The following is a 26,001-nucleotide window of genomic DNA, read 5'->3' on the forward strand; positions in this document are numbered from 1 at the left end:
ATACACGGTGCTGCTCTTTATATACACGCCTCTCTCTCTATATACAGGGCTCCTCTCTATATACACATGGCCACTCTCTATATACACAGGGCCCCTCTTTATATACACAGTGCTTCTGTCTATATACTCAGTGCTCCTCTCTATATACACAGTGCTCCTCTCTATATACACGGTGCTGCTCTCTATATACACGGTGCCTCTCTCTATATACACGGTGCACCTCTCTATATACACGGTGCTCCTCTCTATATACACGGGGCCCTTCTCTATATACACGGTGCTACTCTATATATACACAAGCCCCTCTCTATATATACACAGTGCTGCTCTCTATATACTCTTTGTTTCTCTGTATATACAGTGGCCCTTTATATATGAACCCCTCTCTATATTCACAGGCCCCTCTATATACACATGGGCCCCTCTCTATATACACACCGGGCCCCTCTATATACACAGGGCTGCTCTCTATATATAGACCAGGCCCCTCTCTATACACAGGGCCCCTCTCTAAACACACCGGGCCCCTCTTTATGCACAGGGCTGCTCTCTATATACAGACCGGGCCCGTCTCTATACACAGGGCTGCTCTCTATATACACAGGGCTGCTCTCTCTATATACACAGGGCTGCTCTCTATATACACAGGGCTGCTCTCTATATACACATGGCTGCTCTCTATATACAGGGAGTGCAGAATTATTAGGCAAGTTGTATTTTTGAGGATTAATTTTATTATTGAACAACAACCATTTTCTCAATGAACCCAAAAAACTCATTAATATCAAAGCTGAATATTTTTGGAAGTAGTTTTTAGTTTGTTTTTAGTTTTAGCTATTTTAGGGGGATACCTGTGTGTGCAGGTGACTATTACTGTGCATAATTATTAGGCAACTTAACAAAAAACAAATATATACCCATTTCAATTATTTATTTTTACCAGTGAAACCAATATAACATCTCAACATTCACAAATATACATTTCTGACATTCAAAAACAAAACAAAAACAAATCAGTGACCAATATAGCCACCTTTCTTTGCAAGGACACTCAGAAGCCGCCATCCATGGATTCTGTCAGTGTTTTGATCTGTTCACCATCCACATTGCGTGCAGCAGCAACCACAGCCTCCCAGACACTGTTCAGAGGGGTGTACTGTTTTCCCTCCTTGTAAATCTCACATTTGATGATGGACCACAGGTTCTCAATGGGGTTCAGATCAGGTGAACAAGGAGGCCATGTCATTAGATTTTCTTCTTTTATACCCTTTCTTGCCAGCCACGCTGTGGAGTACTTGGACGCGTGTGATGGAGCATTGTCCTGCATGAAAATCATGTTTTTCTTACCTTGCAGACTTCTTCCTGTACCACTGCTTGAAGAAGGTGTCTTCCAGAAACTGGCAGTAGGACTGGGAGTTGAGCTTGACTCCATCCTCAACCAGAAAAGGCCCCACAAGCTCATCTTTGATGATACCAGCCCAAACCAGTACTCCACCTCCACCTTGCTGGCGTCTGAGTCGGACTGGAGCTCTCTGCCCTTTACCAATCCAGCCACGGGCCCATCCATCTGACCCATCCAGACTCACTCTCATTTCATCAGTCCATAAAACCTTAGAAAAATCAGTCTTGAGATATTTCTTGGCCCAGTCTTGACGTTTCAGCTTGTGTGTCTTGTTCAGTGGAGGTCGTCTTTCAGCCTTTCTTACCTTGGCCATGTCTCTGAGTATTGCACACCTTGTGCTTTTGGGCACTCCAGTGATGTTGCAGCTCTGAAATATGGCCAAACTGGTGGCAAGTGGCATCTTGGCAGCTGCACGCTTGGCTTTTCTCAGTTCATGGGCAGTTATTTTGCGCCTTGGTTTTTCCACACGCTTCTTGCGACCCTGTTGACACACAGGGCTTCTCTCTATATATAGACCGGGCCCCTCTCTATACACAGGGCTTCTCTCTATATATAGACCGGGGCCGTTTCTATACACAGGGCTGCTCTCTATATATAGACCGGGCCCCTCTCTATACACAGGGCTGCTCTCTATATATAGACCGGGCCCCTCTCTATACACAGGGCTTCTCTCTATATATAGACCGGGGCCGTTTCTATACACAGGGCTGCTCTCTATATATAGACCGGGCCCCTCTCTATACACAGGGCTGCTCTCTATATATAGACCGGGCCCCTCTCTATACACAGGGCTGCTCTCTATATACACAGGGCTGCTCTCTATATAGACCGGGCCCCTCTCTATACACAGGGCTGCTCTCTATATACACAGGGCTGCTCTCTATATACAGACCGGGCCCCTCTCTATACACAGGGCTGCTCTCTATATACAGACCGGGCCCCTCTCTATACACAGGGCTGCTCTCTATATATAGACCGGGCCCCTCTCTATACACAGGGCTGCTCTCTATATACAGACCGGGCCCCTCTCTATACACAGGGCTGCTCTCTTTCTCTCTGTACACGGGGCGCTGTAGGCTGCAGTTCCCGGCTCGGCCGCTGGGGGCGCTGTGCGGCAGTCAGTTCAGGAGGCGGCGCCGGGATCCTCTCCCATAGCAGGAGATAGAGCGGCGGCGTCGGCGGACACGGAGCTTCTCACCGGACTCCTCACCCGCGGGACCCCGGGACATGGTGTGGCTGCGACTGGTCTAGACCGGGAACCGGAGGGACAGGAGCCGGGACTTCCCTCCCCATAGCCCGGACACGCTGTACTGGAGAGCGCGGCCCCGGGGAGCGGCCTGTGAGCAGCGGACATGTCCGGGAGAATAGAGAAAGCAGGTAACGGGGAGGAGGCTGCGGCACAGCCCCGGGGCACACATTCTACTGAGGCCAGGCCCTAGTGACAGCATCCGGGGCACAGGCCGAGGACCGGGGAGGGAGAGCAGGGAACCGGGAGAGGAGGGGTACACCAGGGGGTGAGACCGGGAGAGGAGGGGGTACACCAGGGGGGTGAAACCGGGAGAGGAGGGGTACACCAGGGGGGTGAGACCGGGAGAGGAGGGGTACACCAGGGGGGTGAGACTGGGAGAGGAGGGGTACACCAGGGGGATCAGTCCGGGAGAGGAGGGGGTACACCAGGGGGTGAGACCGGGAGAGGAGGGGTACACCAGGGGGATCAGACCGGGAGAGGAGGGGGTACACCAGGGGGTGAGACCGGGAGAGGAGGGGGTACACCAGGGGGTGAGACCGGGAGAGGAGGGGGTACACCAGGGGGGTGAGACCGGGAGAGGAGGGGTACACCAGGGGGGTGAGACCGGAGAGGAGGGGGTACACCGAGGGGGGGGGGGGGGTGAGACCGGAGAGGAGGGGGTACACCCAGCGGGGGGCGTGAGACCGGAGAGGAGGGGGTACACCGAGGAGGGGGTACACCGAGGGGGGGGGGGGTGAGACCGGAGAGGAGGGGGTACACCGAGGGGGGGGGGGGGGTGAGACCGGAGAGGAGGGGGTACACCCAGCGGGGGGCGTGAGACCGAGAGGAGGGGGTACACCGAGGAGGGGGTACACCGAGGGGGGGGGGTGAGACCGGAGAGGAGGGGGTACACCGAGGGGGGGTGGAGAGACCGGAGAGGAGGGGGTACACCGAGGGGGGGGGTGAGACCGGAGAGGAGGGGGTACACCGAGGGGGGGGGGTGAGACCGGGAGAGGAGGGGTACACCAGGGGGATCAGACCGGGAGAGGAGGGGTACACCAGGGGGTGAGACCGGGAGAGGAGGGGGTACACCAGGGGGTGAGACCGGGAGAGGAGGGGGTACACCAGGGGGGTGAGACCGGGAGAGGAGGGGGTACACCAGGGGGGTGAGACTGGGAGAGGAGGGGTACACCAGGGGGGTGAGACCGGGAGAGGAGGGGTACACCAGGGGGGGTGAGACTGGGAGAGGAGGGGTACACCAGGGGGGGTGAGACCGGGAGAGGAGGGGTACACCAGGGGGTGAGACCGGGAGAGGAGGGGTACACCAGGGGGTGAGACCGGGAGAGGAGGGGTACACCAGGGGTGAGACCGGGAGAGGAGGGGTACACCAGGGGGTGAGACCGGGAGAGGAGGGGTACACCAGGGGGGTGAGACCGGAGAGGAGGGGGTGAGACCGGAGAGGAGGGGTACACCGAGGGGGGGGTGAGACCGGAGTGGAGGGGTACACCGAGGGGGGGGGTGCGACCGGAGTGGAGGGGGTACACCGAGGGGGGGGGGGGTGAGACCGGAGTGGAGGGGGTACACCGGGGGGGGGGGTGAGACCGGAGTGGAGGGGGTACACCGAGGGGGGGGGGGTGAGACCGGAGTGGAGGGGGTACACCGAGGGGGGGGGGTGAGACCGGAGTGGAGGGGGTACACCGAGGGGGGGGGGTGAGACCGGAGTGGAGGGGGTACACCGAGGGGGGGGGGTGAGACCGGAGTGGAGGGGGTACACCGAGGGGGGGGGGTGAGACCGGAGTGGAGGGGGTACACCGAGGGGGGGGGGTGAGACCGGAGTGGAGGGGGTACACCGAGGGGGGGGGGGTGAGACCGGAGTGGAGGGGGTACACCGAGGGGGGGGGGGTGAGACCGGAGTGGAGGGGGTACACCGAGGGGGGGGGTGAGACCGGAGTGGAGGGGGTACACCGAGGGGGGGGGGTGAGACCGGAGTGGAGGGGTACACCGAGGGGGGGGGGGTGAGACCGGAGTGGAGGGGGTACACCGAGGGGGGGGGGGGGGGTGAGACCGGAGTGGAGGGGGTACACCGAGGGGGGGGGGGTGAGACCGGAGTGGAGGGGGTACACCGAGGGGGGGGGGTGAGACCGGAGTGGAGGGGGTACACCGAGGGGGGGGGGTGAGACCGGAGTGGAGGGGGTACACCGAGGGGGGGGGTGAGACCGGAGTGGAGGGGGTACACGGGGGGGGGGGGGGCGCATGAGACCAAAGAGGAGGGGGGGTACACTGGGGGGGGAGCGGAGGGGTTCACAGGAGAGGTGAGGGGTTCTCTTGGGGATGTAAGAGATTAGCTATCCTGTGGAGCTCAGAGAGGGTGGGGGTCCCAGTAGTGGTCGCTGGGGGGGGCTGTATCATATACAATGCTTGAGACCGGATATGCCAATGATTATTGATTGTCCTTATATGATCGTGAGTACTTATAGACTGCCTCTTATTGACAGTCCAGCATAACCAGTATGATTGTGTACCGTTCCCAGTGGGTGTGTTGGTTATACTGGTGTAAATATTCATTGTCCGCATGTCTAAGGCTACATTTACACAAACGTATTTTGTTTCTGTGTCCGTTCCGTGTTTTTTTTTTTGTGTTTTTTTGCAGATAGGCAGTGGACTCATTCATCTCAATGGGTCCGCAAAAAATGTGAACAGAACACCGTTTGCTGTCCGCATTTCCGTTCCATAGTCCCGCAAAAAAGATAGAACGTGTCATCCGTTTTGTTAGTTTTATTGCGGATCTGCAATTTGCGGACCGCAAAACACAAACTGTCGTGTGAATTTAGCCTTAGAGTTGAAAACATTAGGATTCCCAGCAGCACAGATGATTTTAGGAGAGGAGTGTGCTGATCTTGTGGAGGTCACAGGGTGAGAGTGACATAATGGAAGGAGCAGGGTCCCAGCATCACAGAGGATTTCAGGAGAGGAGTTTGGGGGTCACAGGCTGAGAGTTAGGGCTCATGCAAATGAACATATTTTCTTTCCGTGTCCATTCCGTTTTTTTTTGCGGACCGTATGCGGAACCATTCATTTCAATGGGTCCACAAAAAAAACAGAAGTTACTCCGTGTACATTCCGTTTCCGTATGTCCGTATTTCTGTTCCGCAAAAAAATATAACACGTCCTATTCTTGTCCGCACTTTGCGTACAAGAATAGGCATTTATATTGCCGGCTTCCTTTCCGCAAATTGCGGAAGGCAACACGCGCGCCTTCCGTTTTTTGCGGATCCGCAGTTTGCGGACTGCAAAAAACAGCACAGTCGTGTGCATGAGGCCTTACGGATAAGCATAACACTGTTCTATTAGGGGGTCAGATGTTCTGCAAAATACGGAATGCGCACGGATGGCATCTGTATTTTGCAGTCCGCAAAAAACGGATCCGCAATAAATACATATGGTCGTGTGCATGAGGCCTTACATAGTTGAAGGAACAGGGTCCCCAGCAGCACAGAGGATTACAGTCACACTGCAACACAAGTGAATGGGGCCTCAGGCAGTTGTGCAATTTTCTCCTATTCCTTTCCATTGGAGTGCGGGTGGGGAAAAGGTTGCACAACTCCCATTATCTTCATGCTGCCCTGGGAGTTGTTGCTCTGCTGGGCGCTGTAGTCCCCCCTCCTGTGCCGTGCATTGTTCACTGCAGAATAACATGTGGCCGCCAGATGCTGGCACCTGACAGAGCGGATCCCTAGTAAGCGTGATCCCAGCCTCGCCCTCCGCACACATGGCGGTGAGGTCACTTTAAGGGAGCCTTTCGCCCGTCCACAGTCACATATTCCACTTTCCGGATGATGCGCGCCTGCGGACTGTTGTCCTCTGCTGTCAGCCACCTTGTGCTCCGTGTAGCGTCTGCACAGATTGACTTCTAGAAGGTTCCCCGTGTGCGTCGTCTTCTGCGCGGATCTGCCTGTGTCTGGGAAAGCTGGGTGATGAGTGTAACGGCGGCCATATTGGTCGTCACCCAGCTTTCAGAGGATCAGAAAGAAGTAAAAAATGTTGCGATTTTTCACATCTTTCTTTCCTTTCAGTGGTTTTGTGGATTGCAGTCGGTGGAAGAGGAAATTCCGGCGTTTGGGTCGAGACGGAGTTTTGTTGGCAGCGGTCGGACTTCCTCCTCATCCGGCCATGTCACTGGTCCCCCCCCCTCCCCCGCTCTTCCATGTGATATCAATAGTGAATCATGTGTTCCTTGTGACTGGTTGCAGTCAATGAATGGCACATGGCAGGGGAAGCTTAGATACACGTGGGCGTTGGACGTGGATTTTTCTCCGTTTTCCACGGGCGCATTCCAGGGTGACAAAAGGATTTCCTGTGGCTTCCTGCTCCGCGACGCTGCCGGTGAAGAATGCCATAAATTATCCGCAGATTTCACGGATTGTTTAGGGGGAAAGTGAGAGAATATTTCTGGGGAGGAGATGATGATGGGCAGATGAAAATAATAGAAAACCATAAAGGGGCCTGGAGACCTCGGCGGAGACTCTTCCAGCGCCATTGCATGTTGGGAGTGATAGTTATTGCTTCGTCTGCAGTATTGGTGCACTTACCTCGTCCTGTGCTGTCTGTATTGATTTTCATCCATTAGAACGAACATTTGAAGATAATTTCCGGCTTTCTGTGGCATAATTGGGATCCCTTTTAAGATCTATGCTTGCTGTCAATGAATGTGAGCATCCAGACACTTAAAGGGATACTAGAGCTTAACGTGACCTGGAGAGAGACATCTGCGTGCTGGGTCCTGGAAACCATCTGACACCCCACAAGTAGCTTGCGGGGGTCCTGTTCTAATTAATGTGACCCTTTTTTTGGGCATTGGCTTGGTCCGGCGTGGAGGGTACGCTTGTACAACAACCAGACAGACCTATTGCTTCTCACAGCTGAGGGTTTGTTACAGTTATATCCAGTCTAGAGAAACCCCTGTAGACTCCAGACTGATACATTTTACCTGCGCTGATACATTGTAACAACTATCTAGACCGGTAGGAGACTGGATACAATTGTAGCATACCCTCGTCTGTGAGAAAGTATTAGGATGTACTGCCTCTGAGTGTTATCATTCACTGACGGCAAGCAGGGAACTTGAGGAAATAAAATTACAGAATTATCATCATACATTAATTATGCCAGGATGTTTTCTATGAACGCAGTACATGGGGTGCTAAAGGGGGATCTGAGTAGAGGACCCCTGTGTGCCCTAATAAAACAGAAGGGGAGTCCCCTCATGAACCCGCACTTCCAAACAGGACCCTTGTATTCAGTCAGACGAGATCCGTGACCAGCAGCTTGCTGACGGTTTCCCTGTAGCACCAGGAGGCAGTGTCTTAGAAGCACGGTGCAGCATATTCTATGTAGTGATTTCCCGTCCTGTCGCCCTCTCTGTACAGTTGTGGCACCCGTTGCCGCCCTGATCCTCGCTCTTGTTCGGCGGCGTCCGATATCCTGACCCCTATTAGGCTCGGTCTACACGACGACATTTTGTCGCGCGACAGTTTTTATAATGGTAGTCTATGGTGTCATGAGAGGCAGCCATAAACGCCATTCAGTTTCTTGGATTGAGCCTCTATTAGAAGGGCTGTGCATTGGCTTTGTGAAGGGGCAGCCTCGCTTGCTCTGCAGGACGCTTGCTCTGGGAGGATCGGAGGTCAGGAGGAGAGGAAATCCTTCACCTTATCTCCAGTCCTGTCGCACTTAGTGCCCCTTTGATGTCTGCTGCTGTCCTGAGATAACTTCAGAAGTGCCTCTGTGTGGAGTCCAGGAGTCCTTAAAGGGCCAGTATCGCACACAAAGATGTGAATGTCCCTGCCCTGGAGATATGGGGCATAAAGTAGTAGTCATGGGGGGCAGGGTGGTTTCTATACGTTTCATCACTCATCCACTTGAAGAACTCTGCAGCCAGCCTCCCCCGGAATGGCTGATAACAGAAAGCATTAGGTTACATTTGGGTGGACTGCAGGTTTGGTGCTCCGGTCGGTGCTGCCGGCGCGCAGGGCCGCGCTCAGTCATGTCGCTTGGCAGGTTGTAGTGTAGTGTTACTGTCTAGGAATGGCGCAGTGTTCAGACAGCGCAGCTGCTCCCACTTAGGATGGGACACATGAAAGAATTTAGGTCGGCCTGTCTGGAGTGAGCAGAGAGGAGGAGGCTGCCAGTCCCTCTCCTGTGCTGAAGGTTTGTTACAGTGTATCAGCGCAGGTGAAGAGTTCAGAGTTGTCTAGACTGGATACAGTTGTAGCAAAACTTCAGCAGCAGCATAAATCCCCCTTCCCATGCTGATAGTTTGTTACAGTGTATCAGTCTGGGCTCCCCCGACACTAGTCCGGACCCATCATTATCACTTCTCTGTGGGAGGAGGGCAGTGACTTCTGTTCTGAGAACTGAGCCCCCAAAATAGCATAGGGGAGGGGGGTATTTTTTTCTGCATATCCTGGCATGGTCTGGTGGGCAGGGGGTCTCACAAGTTACACGCAGAGAGATGCTCTGGTCGGGGGGGCTGTAGGTTGGGCTCGTCGCTCTGGTCGGGGGGGGCTGTAGGTTGGGCTCGTCGCCCGGGGCGGGGGGGGCTGTAGGTTGGGCTCGTCGCCCTGGTCGGGGGGGGCGGGGGGGCTGTAGGTTGGGCTCGTCGCCCTGGTCGGGGGGGCGGGGGCGGCTGTAGGTTGGGCTCGTCGCCCTGGTCGGGGGGGGGGGGGGCTGTAGGTTGGGCTCGTCGCCCTGGTCGGGGGCTGTAGGTTGGGCTCGTCGCCCTGGTCGGGGGGGTGGGGGGGGGCTGTAGGTTGGGCTCGTCGGGGGGGGGGGGGGGGGCTGTAGGTTGGGCTCGTCGCCCTGGTCGGGGGGGTGGGGGGGGGCTTGTCGCCCTGTTGGGGGGGGGGGGGGGATGGGGGGGGCTGTAGGTCGGGCTCGTCGCCCTGGTGGGGGGGCTGTAGGTCGGGCTCGTCGCCCTGGTTGGGGGGGGGGGGGGGACTGTAGGTCGGGCTCGTCGCCCTTGTTGAGGGGGGGGGCTGTAGGTTGGGCTCGTCGCCCTGGTCGGGGGGCTGTTATATTCAGCTAGACACTTAGGTTTGTCTCTGTGTGTCCATTATTATTTAATGTACCGGATGTTGGGTGGAGTAGTTGCATTAATGTCAGTTGGATGAATTCCACAGCATTATCAGTTTCCCTGTAATGGGGGGGGGGGGGTGCAGGCTGCCCTATTTCCGCTGAGACTGTAATGTACGTGTCCGTCAGAAGCACTGACAGCATCTGGATAATGTACAACTGTGCGCGGCGGGGTGACATGGGGCGACGTGCGCCTTGGGTTCGCTGCTCCATCGGAAGTTTCTCCTCCTCTAATTCTCTTCATTGTGGTGATCGCCGCGCAGGACGCCAAAGATTTTATCGGCATAAACCTGTCGTAATGTGGAGCGGATGCTCCCACTTTAGGGGAAGACGCACCCAGTAAGGACTCTTGTACATCTGTGTCACGGTTATGACCACGTCGCATGCATAGCTCGCCGTCCCGGCCCTCGATTTGCCCAGGTAACCCCCCCCCCCCCCCCACCAGTAACTATGTAGGAAGTTACAGTCAGGATCCTGCAGTGCAGCTGTCACAGCCTGACTAATGTCACTAGTCACACTGCAGTCTGCAAAGACAGAATTGTCACTGCACTGGACTCCCTGGTTTTGCCGCTTGTCGGGTAGGTCCCTGCAGGCACTTACCCCTCAGCCGGCCATAGTGGGAACATGGCATCTCAGCGCCCGCCCCTCTGTGGTATCAGTGGCTCTTGGACAATGTCAGATTAGAGCCCATTCTGGACTATCGGATTCCAGACTAAAGGACTTTAGTGAAGATAATTGATTATAATAAAGTAGAAAAGGGGCAACCGAAGAGTTAATAGAAGCAATGATATTTATAAGACCTTCCTCGTACAAACTCCTCCATCCCCCCAGCCACCTGCGCCTTCTCCCCCTGGGACCCTAGATGCAATGAGAGGGGACTGTCCCCCTGGAATTTACCTAAAACGGGCCCCGGGGGCCACAAAGCTCTTCTTCCTTTAATGAGTCTCATGGCGACATAAACCCAGTGTATTGACCCTGTAAGTGGAGACGATACATGATGGGGGTGGTGGTCTGTGCTGGAGGAGCAGGGTATGGATCCTATAAGTGGAGATGATACATGATGGGGGTGGTGTTCTCTGCGGGAGGAGCAGGGTTTGAATCCTGTTGCCTGATGGGAGTTATACTATATGTGTGATCAGCCCGTGGTCTTCTCCAGTCTCTGGGGCAGGAAGGATAGTGGCGTTTACATAGGATCCGGACCCTCCTCACATCTCCCTCCAAGGCCACAACCCGTCAGAGTGCGAGATAATGGCCGCCTGCATCACTTCATCAGATTAATTAGTGCTGCTTAATGACTGGGCAGCATCAGCGTGATAGGCAGGGGGCCCCGGGGCCCGCTCCTTCTCCCGCTCAGCTGCCTCCTAACAAGACTTGTTTCATTAGACCGGTAGCTGGTAATTATGAGGATACGCCTGAGCGTGAAGTTCAGCACCAGTCTCCTGCAGGGTTAATCAGATCATTTACTAGAGAAGGAGGGGATCCAACATGGCGGGGGAGAGTGAAGCAGGGTACGTCCTGTGATTGTGGGTCACGGCCAGATAGGGGTGCTGCTTCTGTGTGAGAGATGTTTGCAGTTCTTAAAGGGGAACCCCGAATCATTGACCGTCCTGCAGGGAGGGGGGGGGGGCGGCGGCGGCTTTCTCCTTGGGTTTCCCTAAAGCCTTCATTATCTCCAGCCCTTCCCTTCACACTGACGGTCTGTGCTGGAGGGAGCAGGGTATGATTGCCTGATGGGAGTTATACTATATGTGTGATCAGCCCGTGGTCTTCTCCAGTGTCTGGGGCATCTCGCTGCAGCGCTCCGTGCGTTCCTGTCCTGATACCGCCAGCCATTAGAGATCACACAGCTGGAACAGGCGATGACATCACCCCCAACTGTTTCCATGGAAACCCATAAAGCGGGCAGTTTCGTGCAATCTGCCAGGGAACGTGTCGCTGACGTGTACTGTGCCTGGTGTCATAGTGGTTATAATGCCGGGCACACAGCTGCTCATCCGCTGACATGCCAGGGCACTGACAGACGGGCACAGCTGTGCCGGAGGGAACTTGGCGCCATGGAAGCATTGCATGGCAGTTAGTCAGCATTTGGTCAAAATTATTGTCCTGCTCTGCAGTATGTGGCTGTCCAGCTGCTATGCTTGTCAGAACATGCTGGGAGTTGTAGTTCCACTGTAGCCACAGGTTGCTGACCATAGTTCTGGGTGACACTCTGTATTGATAAATTTAGAGCAACACTCTCTGATCCCCCGGTGGCCGCCGCAGGCCCCTCCCTCTGATCCCCCGGTGGCCGCTGCAGGGCCTTTGGCCACTCCCCCCTCCATTATCTTCTACTGGGAGCGATGGTGCTAGATGCGGTCAGTGATTGCTTGGAACTGGATTACGGTCTTTAAACCTCTGAATGTTTCCATTCTTTGACAGCAAGCAGAGCAGTTCAAAAGTGTGACACTTTGAAATGCAAAGTCTATAGGACAGTTCTACAATTATGATACATGGGATTGTCCTGGGCTGCGTCCGTAGCCCTCCTGGCTGGGGGCGCCCTCTGTACCCCGTCATACACCCCCCTCCCCCTCTCGGGGCACCCGCCCGCTCGCTCTGGTCACCTCCAATCACTTTTATTGTTTTTGGCTTCCACGTGGGCGACTCGTTAATCTGCGCTCGTCTCGCGATTGCCTCACCAGGTGAATGATCTCTCCCACGTCCCCTGATTACGCACTCACTGCCCCGGGTTACATCACCTACCTCTGCTTATTATTGTCTGGTGTTAACCCTTACAGTCCCAGGGCCTCTGTACTATAATGATGTGCTTTAGTTCTAGGCTCCTCCCCCTTGTTTAGGCCCCCCCCTCTCAGTATGTATGCCACAGTCCCCGCCTCATCGTCATCAGTCTGTACCATCGTGCACTCGCCTCCTGCTAGTGTCAGTTCATCAAAACATGCATAATTGCAGTGTAAAGCATGAAGAATGGACAGAGCAGCAGTCAGGGCCTCTGAGACTGGATGGATGGTTTTCAGAGGGCCTTAGATCCCAATAGACAGTGCAGAGTCACTAATCATAGCTCTGCTGTAATGGAGCAGAGCTGCAGTGTGCAGCACAGGGGAAGACTGAATACTGAGCCTTTGAGACTCCTCCCCTAGTGCAGTCCCTCCCAGACAGAACATGGGATCTGCAGAATCTATCAAAATCGTGTATAAACCCACACATTTTCCCATTTCAAGATCTCTGCTTGCTTTCAGTTTGAGAATGGTTTTGTTTACCTCCAGAGGCTGCAAACCCGTTTTTGCCTTGGGCTATAGTCACATGCGGCAGACTTGTCTGTACCGTACAGGTGAATGTGTCAGTATACCCTGCTGCTTGTCACAGCTGAGGGTTTGTTACCGCTGTATTCAGTCTAGACAGTCCCATGGGCACTAACCCCTCTCCCATTTGTTACAGTGTATCAGTCTGGAGTTCTGACTGTTGCTCACATGGACTGGATACAATTGTAGCCGTGAGAAGCCTACATATCTATCTCCCCTGTCAGCAAGCAGAGATCTTGACACGCGGTCTAGTTGCTGAATGCTCTTGGTATGAGGTTTCTCTGGGAGGATATGAGTGGCCAGGTCGCCACATTCCTACAGATCTGTAAATCAGTGTGTGGATTCCAGTTTACCCAGTGGTATACTGGTGATGGCCCTGCCCCCGGCCGCTCCTCCGATCCTGCACTCTGTCTGATGTGACAGCTGCTCCTGTGGTTGCTGAGAACTGACATATAGCAGAGGATTGTGGTCTCCGACGCCTCGCTATTTCTAGCTGTGGTTTCTTGCAAGAAGCTTCTTGTCTTCGCTTGGTGCCTCGGGTGAGATGCTGATTTCTTAGTCAGGCTCCACTTATCCTCCTGCTGCAGGTCCACAGGTGGAAACAGTCAGCAAGAGCTTAGCTGCTTACTGATGGTTTCCCCTGTACAGAGCAGCTGCTGAATTCCTCCTGATGCCAGGAGATGAACATCAATGGCTGAATCCAGTATAGAGCATGATGCGCCTTGTAGTCCCCGGTTATTAAAATAAACTTCTGCAATGTGGAGCGCACACGTATCCCGCCTGTAGCGTCATTATATCCTATCTGCACTGAGCGTTGCTGTCTAGTGATGTGCAGTTTGTGAATCTCTACTAATGGAGAGAAAACATGAATTATAAGAGCTGTGAGGAGGAATGACTGTCCACAAGCTTGCTGACTGTTTCCACTTAGAATCAGCAGAATAGCGAGTAGCAGCTCTGGAGTATAATACAGGATGTAACTCAGGATCAGTACAGGATAAGTAATGTATGTACACAGTGACTGCACCAGCAGAATAGTGAGTGCAGCTCTGGCAGTATAATACAGGATGTAACTCAGGATCAGTACAGGATAAGTAATGTATGTACACAGTGACTGCAGCCAGCAGAATAGCTGAGTGCAGCTCTGGAGTATAATACAGGATGTAACTCAGGATCAGTACAGGATAAGTAATGTATGTACACAGTGACTGCACCAGCAGAATAGTGAGTGCAGCTCTGCAGTATAATACAGGATGTAACTCAGGATCAGTACAGGATAAGTAATGTATGTACACAGTGACTGCACCAGCAGAATAGTGAGTGCAGCTCTGGAGTATAATACAGGATGTAACTCAGGATCAGTACAGGAATAAGTAATGTATGTACACAGTGACTGCACCAGCAGAATAGTGAGTGCAGCTCTGGAGTATAATACAGGATGTAACTCAGGATCAGTACAGGATAAGTAATGTATGTACACAGTGACTGCACCAGCAGAATAGTGAGTGCAGCTCTGGAGTATAATACAGGATGTAACTCAGGATCAGTACAGGATAAGTAATGTATGTACACAGTGACTGCACCAGCAGAATAGTGAGTGCAGCTCTGGAGTATAATACAGGATGTAACTCAGGATCAGTACAGGATAAGTAATGTATGTACACAGTGACTGCACCAGCAGAATAGTGAGTGCAGCTCTGGAGTAGGGATGTAACTTGGGATCGGTGATGTAAGATCACAGGCTTGCTGTGGTGACTTGTGGGGTTTGGATTTTCATTTCTGTACCCCCCTTCCCTCCCTGTTGTCTCCGCAGACAGTCAGCGCTCCCACCTCTCCTCCTTCACCATGAAACTGAAGGACAAGTTTCATTCACCTAAAATCATCAAGAGGACGCCCTCCAAGAAAGGAAAGCCGGCCGACCTCACCGTCAAAACCGAGGAGAAGCCGGTCAATAAGGTAAATTCTACCCACGGTCCAAACTCCACAAGACCTATGGATGGAACATTGGTGGTTGATCCACCGAGTCCTAACTATGTGAGCTGCTATATACACGGCTTCTACATGCCTGTATGCGGGGGCTGTTTGTGCAATTTATTTTTTTAATTTTTTATTTTGTTTCTGTCTAGAATATTCTGTATTGTTTTTCTACCACGTTAAAAAACTCAATAAAAATGTATTGAAAATAATAAGGTAAATTCTCGTAGACTTAGTCACCACCGCAGTTCCGTACATTTCCCGGTCTAGCCGCCATATTGTTTCCATGATGCTACTTGGTGGCTATATAATGTCTGTGGGCCTCGGAGGTGATGGAGATGTGTAGTTGTCACCTGATATTGACAGTGATCCAGGCAAAGGGACAACCCCTCTAAGTAGAAGCACAGAAGTGAATACTGTTAATAAAGGAGGCGCCGCTTGTCACCCTTCCTGTGTATGGTCTGGAGGTCGGGGTGACGCCTCAGGGAGGTCACTTCCACTGAGCGGTCCTTCCCGTTTTTTTGCTTTCACATCCCCGTCAGCTGCCGGACCCTCTGTGGCGATGTGGTTTCGTCATGCAGGAGGGGCGCAGATCTCCGCTCCCACCCCACAGCTGTAGTGCAGGCCGCATGCTCTCTGCCGCCGCACCCACCAGCTTCCAGGGCCGAGCGTCCACCGAGATCTGAACATCGCCCGCCCCGACCAGCTGTTCTTACACGTCGCTTTTTAAGGAATTGCTATGTATGCACCTCCTTAAAGGGCCAGCACCTGAAGCAGAGGTTGTAGCTGATGTTGGTGCTGACTCGCATGGCGCTCGAGCTGCGGTCGCGTGGCGGATCTGACTAGCTCAGGTTCGCAGTCTTCATGTGTCGCGGCTTCTCAGGCGTCACTCAGGAAATCTTCTCTCATTATGAGTCAGGGAAAGTACAGAGACTCTCATCATCCTCCCCTCTTCCTGTCAACTTAAAATGAAACCAAATCATTTTCTGCTCAGAATCGTCCACGTCCTTGAAAGAATGTTCCTTTTATTATAGCTGTATCTGTACCTGGGAAAGCTGGGTGAGGACCAGCATGGCTGCCATTGCGGAGCTAACGCTTATCACCAAGCTTTCCCTGACTTCTGAACGCCGAGCCCGTGCCAAGGCGCAGCTATCCTCCTCCTTCCCTTATTGCTAGCTAGGCGGATTTGCCATTCTGGATCCTGGGAAAGCTGGGTTTTCCATCTCGGTCAGCCATGTGGGTTGTCGCCCAGCTTTTCCGGAATCTGACTGAATGCGATTTTTTTTTTTTTTAACCCTTTTTCTGCTGTTTAAGCTATAACATGGTGGCACTGTGGTTTATTAACCCTTCATCGTACCCTTGGTAGACTCTCAGCCGGTTGGAGGAGCAGGAGAAGGAAGTGGTCAACGCTTTGCGCTACTTTAAGACGATCGTAGACAAGATGGCGGTAGACAAGATGGTGTTGGTAATGCTCCCCGGCTCGGCCAGCAAAGTCCTGGAAGCCATCCTGCCCTTGGTCCAGGCGGACACGCATTCTCAGCAGAGGTTGGTGAATCTGCAGCTTTTAAATATACTTTGTGCCCCAGTTTCCCACTGTTTTCAAGATCTCTGCTTTCTGTCAGTGCAGATGGGAGAGTCTTTACTTCTTTGAATTATTGTTTCATCCCCGTTCTCAGCACCGCGATCTCCTCCTGCTACAGCCGGGTGTACCAGTCTCTTGCCAACCTCATCCGCTGGTCCGATCAGGTGATGCTGGAAGGCGTGAACTGCGAGGACAAGGAAATGGTGGCCACCGTGAAGGACGTCATAAAGGCCGTGCTGGACGGTGTCAAGGTCAGGATTGTAATAGTCATTCATGTTTGAAATGTTTTATGTTTTTTATTTTATTTATTTTTTTAGGTCTCCAACCCAGTAATTCAAGTTATATTCTGTGGATGCAGCCTGCAGTGTAAAGCATGGAGGTTTCCTACTACAGTCCTCTTTATGTACACTCATCAAATAGACTTCATTCCTTGTTCTGCGCTTGACTTTGACGTAGTCCTGGCAGCCAGAATGAAACCCTCTATTCTTTACACTGCAGGCTGCATCCAGTGAAATGCAAAATGGAGAGACTGTTTTGTCGCAAGCGCATATGGATTGCCTGTTAGTCACAGTAGCTAAGGGGTTAACCCCAGCCATGCGCCTGGCAGGCTCTCCATCCCCTCTGGGGAGACACAGCTGGAGTCTGCATCCGTGAGGTCATCCAGAGAATGAAGTCAGATATTTGGGAGGCGTCCAGGCCTCCTCCCTCCCTTCTCCCTGTGCACAGCTTCATCGCCGTGATTTCACCTTCCAGCTCTATAGAAACGGTCAGGACGTCCACCGCCCCCTTATGATCACCTCCCGCCCGGGGCTCCGGATACCTCACACAACAGCCCCCAATCCAGCGCGTCCGCTTCATGATGCCCAGCACACTGATGGACGCGGCGTGAGAGAGGATCGGGGCTGTAATATACATGACAGTACTTACCCTGAGATTGCAGCTGTGCAGAGAAGTAATGCAATGTATATAACATGCGGGTTCACTTGTGGGGGTCCGTTACCCAGAGTCATCATTGGAGGGTCCTCTACCCGATGTAAAGCTGCTGAATGTTAGTTGTAGATCCACTGTCTCTGCAGATCTCCTATATACAGTCCTGTATATACTACTATCCCCCCACTGCAGTACAGTCCTGTATATACTACTATCCCCCCACTGCAGTACAGTCCTGTATATACTAATAACCCCCCACTGCAGTACAGTCCTGTATATACTACTATCCCCCCACTGCAGTACAGTCCTGTATATACTACTATCCCCCCACTGCAGTACAGTCCTGTATATACTACTATTCCCCCACTGCAGTACAGTCCTGTATATACTACTATCCCCCCCACTGCAGTACAGTCCTGTATATACTACTATCCCCCCACTGCAGTACAGTCCTGTATATACTAATAACCCCCCCACTGCAGTACAGTCCTGTATATACTACTATCCCCCCCACTGCTGTGCAGTCCTGTATATACTACTAACCTCCCCACTGCAGTACAGTCCTGTATATACTACTAACCTCCCCACTGCAGTACAGTCCTGTATATACTACTATCCCCCCACTGCAGTACAGTCCTGTATATACTACTATCCCCCCACTGCAGTACAGTCCTGTATATACTACTATCCCCCCACTGCAGTACAGTCCTGTATATACTACTATCCCCCCACTGCAGTACAGTCCTGTATATACTACTATCCCCCCACTGCAGTACAGTCCTGTATATACTACTATCCCCCCACTGCAGTACAGTCCTGTATATACTACTATCCCCCCACTGCAGTACAGTCCTGTATATACTACTATCCCCCCACTGCAGTACAGTCCTGTATATACTACTATCCCCCCACTGCAGTACAGTCCTGTATATACTACTATCCCCCCACTGCAGTACAGTCCTGTATATACTACTATCCCCCCACTGCAGTACAGTCCTGTATATACTACTATCCCCCCACTGCAGTACAGTCCTGTATATACTACTATCCCCCCACTGCAGTACAGTCCTGTATATACTACTATCCCCCCACTGCAGTACAGTCCTGTATATACTAATAACCCCCCACTGCAGTACAGTCCTGTATATACTACTATCCCCCCACTGCAGTACAGTCCTGTATATACTACTATCCCCCCACTGCTGTACAGTCCTGTATATACTATTATCCCCCCACTGCAGTACAGTCCTGTATATACTAATAACCCCCCACTGCAGTACAGTCCTGTATATACTAATAACCTCCCCACTGCAGTACAGTCCTGTATATACTACTATCCTCCCCACTGCCGTACAGTCCTGTATATACTACTATCCTCCCCACTGCCGTACAGTCCTGTATATACTACTATCCTCCCCACTGCCGTACAGTCCTGTATATACTACTATCCTCCCCACTGCCGTACAGTCCTGTATATACTACTATCCTCCCCACTGCCGTACAGTCCTGTATATACTACTATCCTCCCCACTGCCGTACAGTCCTGTATATACTACTATCCCCCCACTGCAGTACAGTCCTGTATATACTACTATCCTCCCCACTGCCGTACAGTCCTGTATATACTACTATCCTCCCCACTGCCGTACAGTCCTGTATATACTACTATCCTCCCCACTGCCGTACAGTCCTGTATATACTACTATCCCCCCCCCACTGCAGTACAGTCCTGTATATACTACTATCCCCCCACTGCTGTACAGTCCTGTATATACTACTATCCCCCCACTGCTGTACAGTCCTGTATATACTACTATCCCCCCCCACTGCAGTACAGTCCTGTATATACTACTATCCCCCCACTGCAGTACAGTCCTGTATATACTAATAACCCCCCACTGCAGTACAGTCCTGTATATACTACTATCCTCCCCACTGCAGTACAGTCCTGTATATCTTAATTTTCCCACTCCCGTTTGGCCTTTTAGGAGTTGGTACGACTGATGATTGAGAAGCAGGAACGCCCATCTCCCACCAGCCCCGTGAAGTCATCTTTGCCAGCATGCAAGTCAGACAGGTGAGTCCTCGAGTGGGAATCTCGTGTCTTCTGCAGCGCTGTCCTGTTTACTAATCTGCCTTCCCCCTGGTGGACTTCAGCGTGGACAAACTCAGTTTCCTTCTATTCCAGCAACCAAGACTTACCATTATCGGAGAGAGAACTGGAAATTCTCAACAAATCCCCAGAGACATCTAAGGAAGTTCCTGTAGACTGTGTAGAAACAGATGAGCTTGCTCCACCCAAACCCCCGTTACCTGGTATACGAGTTATGGATAATAGGTAAGTGGCCCCCCCCCCCCCCCCCCAACCTTGATTACATTATCTCCTACTTAATTCTCAGCATTTATGATGTTTTGCAGAAATTAAGCAAAAGGCCTCAATTTTTCATAATCTGTCTGCAGAGAGCTCCCTCTAGTGGTGACTCTATAATCTGTATGTAGTGAGCTCCCTCTAGTGGTGGCTGTATAATCTGTATTTAGTGAGCTCCCTCTAGTGGTGGCTGTATAATCTGTATACAGTGAGCTCCCTCTAGTGGTGGCTGTATAATCTGTATGTAGTGAGCTCCCCCTAGTGGTGGCTGTATAATCTGTATGTAGTGAGCTCCCTCTAGTGGTGGCTGTATAATCTGTATGCAGTGAGCTCCCCCTAGTGGTGGCTGTATAATCTGTATGTAGTGAGCTCCCTCTAGTGGTGACTGTATAATCTGTATGTAGTGAGCTCCCTCTAGTGGTGGCTGTATAATCTGTATGTAGTGAGCTCCCCCTAGTGGTGGCTGTATAACCTGTATGTAGTGAGCTCCCTCTAGTGGTGGCTGTATAATCTGTATGTAGTGAGCTCCCTCTAGTGGTGGCTGTATAATCTGTATGTAGTGAGCTCCCTCTAGTGGTGGCTGTATAATCTGTATGTAGTGAGCTCCCTCTAGTGGTGGCTGTATAATCTGTATGTAGTGAGCTCCCTCTAGTGGTGGCTGTATAATCTGTATGTAGTGAGCTCCCTCTAGTGGAGGCTGTATAATCTGAGTGAGCTCCTTCTAGTGGTGGCTGTATAATCTGTATGTAGAGAGCGCCATCTAGTGGAGGCTGTATAAACTGTATGTACTGAGCTCCCTCTAGTGGTGGCTGTATAACCTGTATGTAGTGAGCTCCCTCTAGTGGTGGCTGTATAATCTGTATGTAGTGAGCTCCCCCTAGTGGTGACTGTATAATCTGTATGTAGTGAACTCCCTCTAGTGGTGGCTGTATAATCTGTATGTAGTGAGCTCCCTCTAGTGGTGGCTGTCTAATCTGTATGTAGTGAGCTCCCTCTAGTGGTGGCTGTATAATCTGTATGTAGTGAGCTCCCTCTAGTGGTGGCTGTATAATCTGTATGTAGTGAGCTCCCCCTAGTGGTGACTGTATAATCTGTATGTAGTGAACTCCCTCTAGTGGTGGCTGTATAATCTGTATGTAGTGAGCTCCCTCTAGTGGTGGCTGTATAATCTGTATGTAGTGAGCTCCCTCTAGTGGTGGCTGTATAACCTGTATGTAGTGAGCTCCCTCTAGTGGTGATTGTATACTCTGTATGTAGTGAGCTACCTCTAGTGGTGGCTGTATAATCTGTATGTAGTGAGCTCCCTCTAGTGGTGTCTGTATAACCTGTATGTAGTGAGCTCCCTCTAGTGGTGGCTGTATAACCTGTATGTAGTGAGCTCCCTCTAGTGGTGGCTGTATAACCTGTATGTAGTGAGCTCCCTCTAGTGGTGGCTGTATGATCTGTATGTAGTGAGCTCCCCCTAGTGGTGGCTGTATAATCTGTATGTAGTGAGCTCCCTCTAGTGGTGGCTGTATAACCTGTATGTAGTGAGCTCCCTCTAGTGGTGGCTGTATGATCTGTATGTAGTGAGCTCCCCCTAGTGGTGACTGCAGACAGACAGATTTTGTCATTGCAGTAGTTTAAGTACCTTGCTGCTTCTCCTCTGGAGGGTTATTATGAGACCACATCCGTCTGGTCATTAAATTTTATTTGGGCATCAGGCTGCAATATTACACAGTGTAGGGCCCAGGGCCACTGCTCCTCATTATTCTCCTCATTTCTGGTAAGATTTCTTTCCCTGCAGGTTTTCTTATGTGTTCAGCTGTGTGAGATTAAATGGTGACACACTGTGTGACTTTTCTCCTTACAGTCCGCCTCCTGCTTTACCTCCAAAGAAAAGACAGTCTGCACCTTCTCCCACTCGAGTGGCTGTTGTAGCACCTATGAGCCGAGCTACCAGTGGCTCTAGTATACCCCTTGGCACCAGTCCTCAGGTAAGAGAAAAAGCAAGATCATGGAAATATGAAATTGTAAGAATCACTTGTTTTCTTCTCTCTGCTGGTTTAGTGGAAACAATCAGCAAGCTTGTGAACGTACAGCCATCTAACATAGTTTACATGATATAATGCAGATGGCAGTTAGGATTTCCTTCATCAGAAGATTGTGGAGAGCTGCACTTCCCAGAGTGTCAATTACCAGAGCAAGTTCTGGGCAGACCCTACACAAGCAAGGAATGCTCAGAATAGTGAGTGCAGCTCTGGAGTATACCGTAATACAGGATGTAACTCAGGATCAGTACAGGATAAGTAATGTATGTACACAGTGACTGCACCAGCAGAACAGTGAGTGCAGCTCTGGAGTATAACACAGGATGTAACTCAGGATCAGTACAGGATAAGTAATGTATGTACACAGTGACTGCACCAGCAGAATAGTGAGTGCAGCTCTGGAGAATAATACAGGATGTAACTCAGGATCAGTACAGGATAAGTAATGTATGTACACAGTGACTGCACCAACAGAATAGTGAGTGCAGCTCTGGAGTATAACACAGGATGTAACTCAGGATCAGTACAGGATAAGTAATGTATGTACACAGTGACTGCACCAACAGAATAGTGAGTGCAGCTCTGGAGTATAACACAGGATGTAACTCAGGATCAGTACAGGATAAGTAATGTATGTACACAGTGACTGCACCAGCAGAATAGTGAGTGCAGCTCTGGAGTATAATACAGGATGTAACTCAGGATCAGTACAGGATAAGTATAGTATGTACACAGTGACTGCACCAGCAGAATAGTGAGTGCAGCTCTGGAGTATCGGTGATATCTGTATATAATGTATAGCCTTCTCTTCCTGCTCTAATGTACCATTTAACCCCATGTTTCTCTTTTTCTCTGAAGGATTTTGAAGTGAATTGTTACGCTCACCGACGATTATCCGGGGGCAGCCAGTCCTATGGGGGAGAGTCCCCGCGCCTTTCACCATGTAGCAGTATTGGAAAACTTAGTAAATCCGATGAGCAGCTCTCCTCTCTTGATAGGGACAGTGGGCAGTGCTCCCGAAATACCAGCTGTGAGACACTAGGTAAGATGGGAAATGGCGCCATTTGTCAGCCGCAGACCGCCAGTGTAATGCGCGTCATCCAGCAGGTTCCTTTGTTGTGGTTTTTGCTCTGACAGAAGTGTCACCTTTGACCCCTCCCCACCGTCTATGGGGTCCTTAAATATAGTGTGACTAGAGTTCAAAGGAGTCCGCCTTCACATCAGTTCTTTCTTGAATGCTAGAGATGAGAAGGTGTGTACAGCATGGCGGTCATACACTGTGTGCAGACTTAACCCTCCAGGCAGTCGCTTCAGTTTATTTTCATTTGTTAAACGAGGAGAAGTCTCCAATCCCATTAGAAAGCAGCGCGATGTTGGGACGTTTTCACACCTCACCTCTTTGTCGGAGCGGGAAGCGATAGCGTTGTGCTTAGCAGGAGTTTCCTGTCTGTGGTTTTCTCAGCTGAGAGTCCATCGGCCGCTGCGCGACGCGACACGTTTAACAACTGAGCGTCATTTCTTAAGGAAACCACTGATGAGAAGCAAGACCTGTGGGGGGCGCCCAGCTTCCTTAGTCCTTAATGGCAAATCTCCCTAACCATGCAGTCGTATCATCCGTCCTGCAGCCATTGGTTGTCACCCAGCTTTCCCAGAAATTGATATGAAGCTGAATTACAAATCCCTGTAGATCTGGCCTTGTCTGAAGAGCTTGCAGTTATTGGTGCTGATATTTTTTTTCCTTGTTCCCATACAGATAACTATGACCCGGATTACGAGTTCCTTCAGCAGGACCTGTCCAGTGCCGACCAAGTGCTGGGCCAAGGACCCGGAGTCCTCAGTCCTCTTCCCGAATCCCTCGGAGAGTCTGGTTCCCCTTTTCATGGACAAAACTTTCACTTGCCTCCTGGAAGCCCCCAGAACTCTGAAACCTCCCACCCCTCAGTCATAGAAACCCCGCCTGCGCTACCTGAGAAGAAACGCAGAAGTGCCGTCTCCCAAACCTTTGAAGGCTCCCGTGTCTGCTACGAGCGCCACCCCTCCCAGTATGACAACATCTCCGAGGACGACCTGCTGCTGCCCCCTTCCTCTTCTACTCCTTTTGCTGCTGTTTCCCCTTTCCAATCTGGAAACCCCTCACAGGTGGAGTTCCTGGCGGACTTTGGAGCAGTGGAGGGCGACGATATTCCAGAGAAACCACCACCTCTACCGGAGAAGAAGAACAAGCACAGTAAGTGGCGTCACGTACAACCTGAAATGCCTGATAACAGGGGGCAGAAGACTGTATTCTCCTGTCCTACAGTCATCCTCTCTCCTGAAATGGCTGATAACAGGGGGCAATAGACTGTATTCTCCTGTCCTACAGTCATCCTCTCCTCTGACATGGCTGATAACAGGTAGCAATAGACTGTATTCTCCTGTCCTACAGTCATCCTCTCCCCTGAAATGGCTGATAACAGGGGGCAATAGACTGTATTCTCCTGTCCTACAGTCATCCTCTCCCCTGAAATGGCTGATAACAGGGGGCAATAGACTGTATTCTCCTGTCCTACAGTCATCCTCTCCCCTGAAATGGCTGATAACAGGGAGCAATAGACTGTATTCTCCTGTCCTACAGTCATCCTCTCCTCTGAAATGGCTGATAACAGGGAGCAATAGACTGTATTCTCCTGTCCTACAGTCATCCTCTCCCCTGAAATGGCTGATAACAGGGGGCAATAGACTGTATTCTCCTGTCCTACAGTCATCCTCTCCCCTGAAATGGCTGATAACAGGAGGCAATAGACTGTATTCTCCTGTCCTACAGTCATCCTCTCCCCTGAAATGGCTGATAACAGGGGGCAATAGACTGTATTCTCCTGTCCTACAGTCATCCTCTCCTCTGACATGGCTGATAACCGGAGGCAATAGACTGTATTCTCCTGTCCTACAGTCATCCTCTCCCCTGAAATGGCTGATAACAGGGGGCAATAGACTGTATTCTCCTGTCCTACAGTCATCCTCTCCCCTGAAATGGCTGATAACAGGAGGCAATAGACTGCATTCTCCTGTCCTACAGTCATCCTCTCCCCTGAAATGGCTGATAACAGGGGGCAATAGACTGTATTCTCCTGTCCTACAGTCATCCTCTCCCCTGAAATGGCTGATAACAGGGAGCAATAGACTGTATTCTCCTGTCCTACAGTCATCCTCTCCCCTGAAATGGCTGATAACAGGGGCAATAGACTGTATTCTCCTGTCCTACAGTCGTCCTCTCCCCTGAAATGGCTGATAACAGGAGGCAATAGACTGTATTCTCCTGTCCTACAGTCATCCTCTCCCCTGAAATGGCTGATAACAGGGGGGCAATAGACTGTATTCTCCTGTCCTACAGTCGTCCTCTCCCCTGAAATGGCTGATAACAGGAGGCAATAGACTGTATTCTCCTGTCCTACAGTCATCCTCTCCCCTGAAATGGCTGATAACAGGAGGCAATAGACTGTATTCTCCTGTCCTACAGTCATCCTCTCCCCTGAAATGGCTGATAACAGGAGGCAATAGACTGTATTCTCCTGTCCTACAGTCATCCTCTCCTCTGAAATGGCTGATAACAGGAGGCAATAGACTGTATTCTCCTGTCCTACAGTCATCCTCACCCCTGAAATGGCTGATAACAGGGGGCAATAGATTGTATTCTCCTGTCCTACAGTCATCCTCTCCCCTGAAATAGCTGATAACAGGGAGCAATAGACTGTATTCTCCTGTCCTACAGTCATCCTCCCCTGAAATGGCTGATAACAGGGGGCAATAGACTGTATTCTCCTGTCCTACAGTCATCCTCTCCCCTGAAATGGCTGATAACAGGAGGCAATAGACTGTATTCTCCTGTCCTACAGTCATCCTCTCCCCCTGAAATGGCTGATAACAGGGGGCAATAGATTGTATTCTCCTGTCCTACAGTCATCCTCCCCCCTGAAATGGCTGATAACAGGGGGCAATAGACTGTATTCTCCTGTCCTACAGTCATCCTCTCCCCTGAAATGGCTGATAACAGGGGGCAATAGACTGTATCCTCCTGTCCTACAGT

The 26,001-nt window shown here is 51.5% G+C and overlaps 1 protein-coding gene across 6 annotated transcripts in view; it reads left to right on the forward strand.

Moving 5' to 3' along the window:
- The first annotated feature begins 2,459 nt into the window (after positions 1-2,459).
- Positions 2,460-26,001, forward strand: part of RAPGEF1 (Rap guanine nucleotide exchange factor 1) — a 45,810-nt gene continuing 22,268 nt past the window's right edge. For 2 of the 6 annotated variants that reach the window (XM_044305398.1, XM_044305399.1), the window contains exons 1-9: positions 2,469-2,779; positions 14,868-15,010; positions 16,395-16,573; positions 16,705-16,861; positions 19,529-19,617; positions 19,729-19,878; positions 21,761-21,884; positions 22,797-22,980; positions 23,692-24,165. In XM_044305398.1, coding sequence (XP_044161333.1) covers positions 2,755-2,779; positions 14,868-15,010; positions 16,395-16,573; positions 16,705-16,861; positions 19,529-19,617; positions 19,729-19,878; positions 21,761-21,884; positions 22,797-22,980; positions 23,692-24,165 — 1,525 coding nt within the window. In that variant the 5' untranslated portion in view covers positions 2,469-2,754. Of the gene's footprint in view, positions 2,780-14,867; positions 15,011-16,394; positions 16,574-16,704; positions 16,862-19,528; positions 19,618-19,728; positions 19,879-21,760; positions 21,885-22,796; positions 22,981-23,691; positions 24,166-26,001 lie in introns of all 6 variants that reach the window. The other 4 variants (XM_044305403.1, XM_044305400.1, XM_044305401.1 and 1 more) reach the window with 4 other exon arrangements.

The sequence above is a fragment of the Bufo gargarizans genome, chromosome 9 (genome assembly GCF_014858855.1).
Source record: "Bufo gargarizans isolate SCDJY-AF-19 chromosome 9, ASM1485885v1, whole genome shotgun sequence".
In the NCBI taxonomy this organism is placed as follows: domain Eukaryota; kingdom Metazoa; phylum Chordata; class Amphibia; order Anura; family Bufonidae; genus Bufo; species Bufo gargarizans.